Source organism: Haliotis rubra, unplaced genomic scaffold (genome assembly GCF_003918875.1).
Source record: "Haliotis rubra isolate DU_JTF1 unplaced genomic scaffold, ASM391887v1 Scf387, whole genome shotgun sequence".
Classification (NCBI taxonomy): domain Eukaryota; kingdom Metazoa; phylum Mollusca; class Gastropoda; order Lepetellida; family Haliotidae; genus Haliotis; species Haliotis rubra.
Window position 1 is genome coordinate 784,944 of NW_025767065.1, and position 3,572 is coordinate 788,515.

The 3,572-nt window shown below is 43.3% G+C and overlaps 1 protein-coding gene across 1 annotated transcript; it reads right to left on the reverse strand.

The window, feature by feature from the left end:
• Nucleotides 1-458: 458 nt before the first annotated feature.
• LOC124286577 (beta-1,3-galactosyl-O-glycosyl-glycoprotein beta-1,6-N-acetylglucosaminyltransferase-like) lies at nucleotides 459-2,009 on the reverse strand. Its single transcript, XM_046722945.1, has one exon. The coding sequence runs from the start codon at nucleotides 2,007-2,009 to the stop codon at nucleotides 459-461; it is 1,551 nt and encodes a 516-aa protein (XP_046578901.1).
• Between the last annotated feature and the right edge of the window lie 1,563 nt (nucleotides 2,010-3,572).

A 3,572-nucleotide genomic window follows, 5' to 3' on the forward strand; every position in this document is an offset into this window, starting at 1 on the left:
TAACCCCAAACGTAGTGACCTTTAAATGTTAGTGTATGTCTTTGGGAATGCCTTTCTTGTCAACTGGGATAAAGTATAGGTCTGATTTACAATTTCCTATGAGAATTTACGTTTGGTTATTTAATCACATCGGTTCGAGATTATTTACAGGGAAAAAACCCAACTACCCCGCATTCTCACTCGACAGAATTGATGATAGTTGAAATGAAATATAATTTCAAACTGACAACCAACATATGAACTTAGCTCGGGTGGGGTGGCGGGTGGGGGAAGATCAGTGTCAGATGATCATCACAAGCTCTCAGACGGGAGTGAGGTTGTAATCCGCCTTGGACAGCGGAGATAATAGCAATAGTGTACAGAGTTTCACGAACTATCGCTGTGAGGAGCTTCATGAACGATACTGTCATGGCTACCGGGCCGAAGTGATTGTACAGCCTGTGTTCAATAATACGTCATCAGAAGGGTTTCCACGAATGTTTCTTTAGCCATTTCCTTTTCTTTTCTTGCAAGTATTTTGTTGAAAGATGCGAAAAGTCAATATTATTATAGTACTTAACATGCGGTAAATTAGCAAGATATTGTTTGTCAACGGTCTGGAGTAGGGGATGGAGCAGACGACGTTGTAACCACGACTCCAGACAATCCAGAGGAACAGGGTCAAGGTCGTTGTTGAATTTATTCGCGATGGCGTTTGGTCTGGAGGCCAACCATTTCAGATCCCCAGAACCGAATACACAGACACTACGGACGAAGGTGCCGTGGCAGACGTCTCTGTCCCAGTTCCAGATGAGGGCGCGAGAGGCGTGGGTGTTGAATGTCTGTCTTGTCTCAACGTACGTTCCCCCAGGCGCCCACGGAAGAGTGTTCAAGGTCGCCCAAAGGTTCTCTTCCGGAGATGACGTGTCATTTAACCAGTTTATTAACTTACGCGCAACATCGTCCGTTAACACGAACTGCACAAATTCTCTTTTAAACATCCCATACGCACTCCCCTTGCTCAGTTGAATGTCATACCCAAAACGTTCCTTGTTGACGTTGGTCTGTTCAAGTTTACCATCGATAACCAGGAACTTCTTCTTGAATCGCCATTCCTGAAATCTTGGATGATCGTAACTCTCTATGTCGTTTGCGCCGTTTAGCCTCTTCAACATCATGACAATTTCCAGGTTGGTTCGAAGTGGGAACTCTTGACCAGCAAGGTTGATGTAATATTTCCACTTGACCTTGGTCTCCAGAAGCTTCTGCATACACTTCATCTCAGCTTGAATGGCTGCAGAGCTCATGTACACGACCGCCGTTCGGTTTTCAATGACCACCACGTTGTCAAGACAACCTGCGATGGATTTCATTGTCTCAAACACTCCTGCTTCAGCTTTCTGGTCGACGTGGATGCAGTAGACGTTATGTGGCCGGTAGATCGTCCTCAGCAACTGTTCCGCCTGTTCTGGAGCCGTGTGCATCTTGATTGCAAATGCAAGAGGATATTCTAATTCCTCTGAGGTCACCGGTTTGTCTTCGTACCTATGTGTATATCTGAACCTCGTACAGTTTTTTAATAAGTTCCCAAGTGTACACTGAGGTCTCGGAATTATCGGCTGTTTGTTCAACGTCTTCACATCAGAACCTTTCACTAAAGATAAGCATTGGTCTGTCACATCAAGGTTCAATGTACAATCGTCACTCTCTGGGGAACGTTCAGTCTTATTTCCAAGAGTACTGTCGTCGGTACCGTTAGATCCTATTTTGAGGAAAGTTTCATTAGCTGGATGTGGGTGGAATTTCAGCAGAGTCAGCAATTTAAACTTGACGGGGACACCCACAGCCATCGGCTGTTTGGGTATGCCGTGGAACACTCTTATCCGTCCCCGGCTCGTGACGTCACCCATGGCCTGGAGTTTGGAGGATATGATTGGCCCCAGGAAGATCAAGACGTTCCAGAGTGAGATCACCAACAACGTGTAGGTCACTCCGAACGGCAGCAAGATTTGGACACAGCGGGATGGCATCCTGAAACAGAGTGAGTGAGTGTGTGAGTGAGATTTCGAGCTGCTTTGAACATCATAATGCAGGCACTTTAAAAGGGTGACACCGGGTGTCTTTTACTGAAAGCGTCAACAGAAGAGTGAGTGAGTTTTGTTTTATGGCCGCTTTTAGCAATATTCCCGCAATGTACATGACGGCGGACAGCAAGGGGCTTCACACATTGTACCCATGTGGGGAATCGAACCCGGGTCTTCCGCGCGACAGGCGAACGCTTTAACCACTAGGCTACCCTACCGTACCACCCCGAGTACTTCATTGGGGTTTCGAGCTGCTCTAAGCATCATAATGCAGGCACTTCAAAAAGGTGACATCGGTGATTCTAATGATCTGGTTTAACGAAATTATTAACATTCTTTGAGGACATATCCGCTATGAGTAAATCATCAGTGACAAAATATGATGTCCAAAGCTCTTTCTTACTTGGACCTTTATATGTCTAATTCTGTGTAGGTGAACACCTAATTTGCCTGTGCATGTGTTTCTGACGTGTGACACGGTTGGAGTCAGGATGTGCTGATTTTTTCACGAACCCATTATTGTTTGAAGGTGATTCGGGGCGGTGGTGTAGCCTAATCGTTCGCTTGTCACGTTAAAGACCCGGGTTCGATTTCCCGCATGGGTAGAATTTCTGGTGAACCCCGCCATAATATTGCTGGAATATTGCTAACAGCGGCGTAAAACTAAACTCAATCAATCAGTTGAAGGTGATTCCTTATCATATACTTATGATATAATTAGAATCGCACAGTGATTCAAGCAGATATTTCTTATGTTTATGGAGATGTATTATATTTATAACTGAGTTGCTTCGCGGAAAGTGAGCTTTATTTAGTTGTTTTTCCTACATGTGAGTGAGTGAGTAAGGTCACTTTGAACAGTATTCCAGTCATAAAAGGGCGTGTCTGGTTTACGTAGGAGGAAACCCCGAAGTGATGCAGGTCTCACACATTTAGGGTTTACGCTGCTTTAAATAATATTACTCCAATATTCCGGCGCTGACACCAGGAATATACATATATAGAGCCTCCAATCATTAAATGTAACGACCATTTAATATACTGAATGTCCTGAACAATTATGTATTGGAAGTCCTCAAAATTGGTTTAACTGTTTCTATCAGAATATTCATGGACGACTTCTAAATACGCTTATGAAAGTAGTAGATTCTCTAGAAACCCACCTGCGTGAATGGGCCCGACAAATATATATACTGAATAATTGTGTATTGTGGATCCCAAACAATTATGTGGCTCTTTCTTAAGAACATCAACTGGACGACAGTTAGATAGAGTGTCACATCTAAGTTCTACTTTGAAAACCCCTTTGCATGAATAGGACTGACCGCTAAATACACTAGAGGTTCTGAACAATTATGAATTGTATGTCCCAAAGGAATTATTTGGCTCTTACTTCCAGAATATTCAATTTCTTTAAATGGCATTTAGAAGTTTGTATGATGAAAATGAACGATTTTAAAGGATAGACAAGTTCAAAAAAAGATGCGACGTTTCAGTGTAGATCAAAAA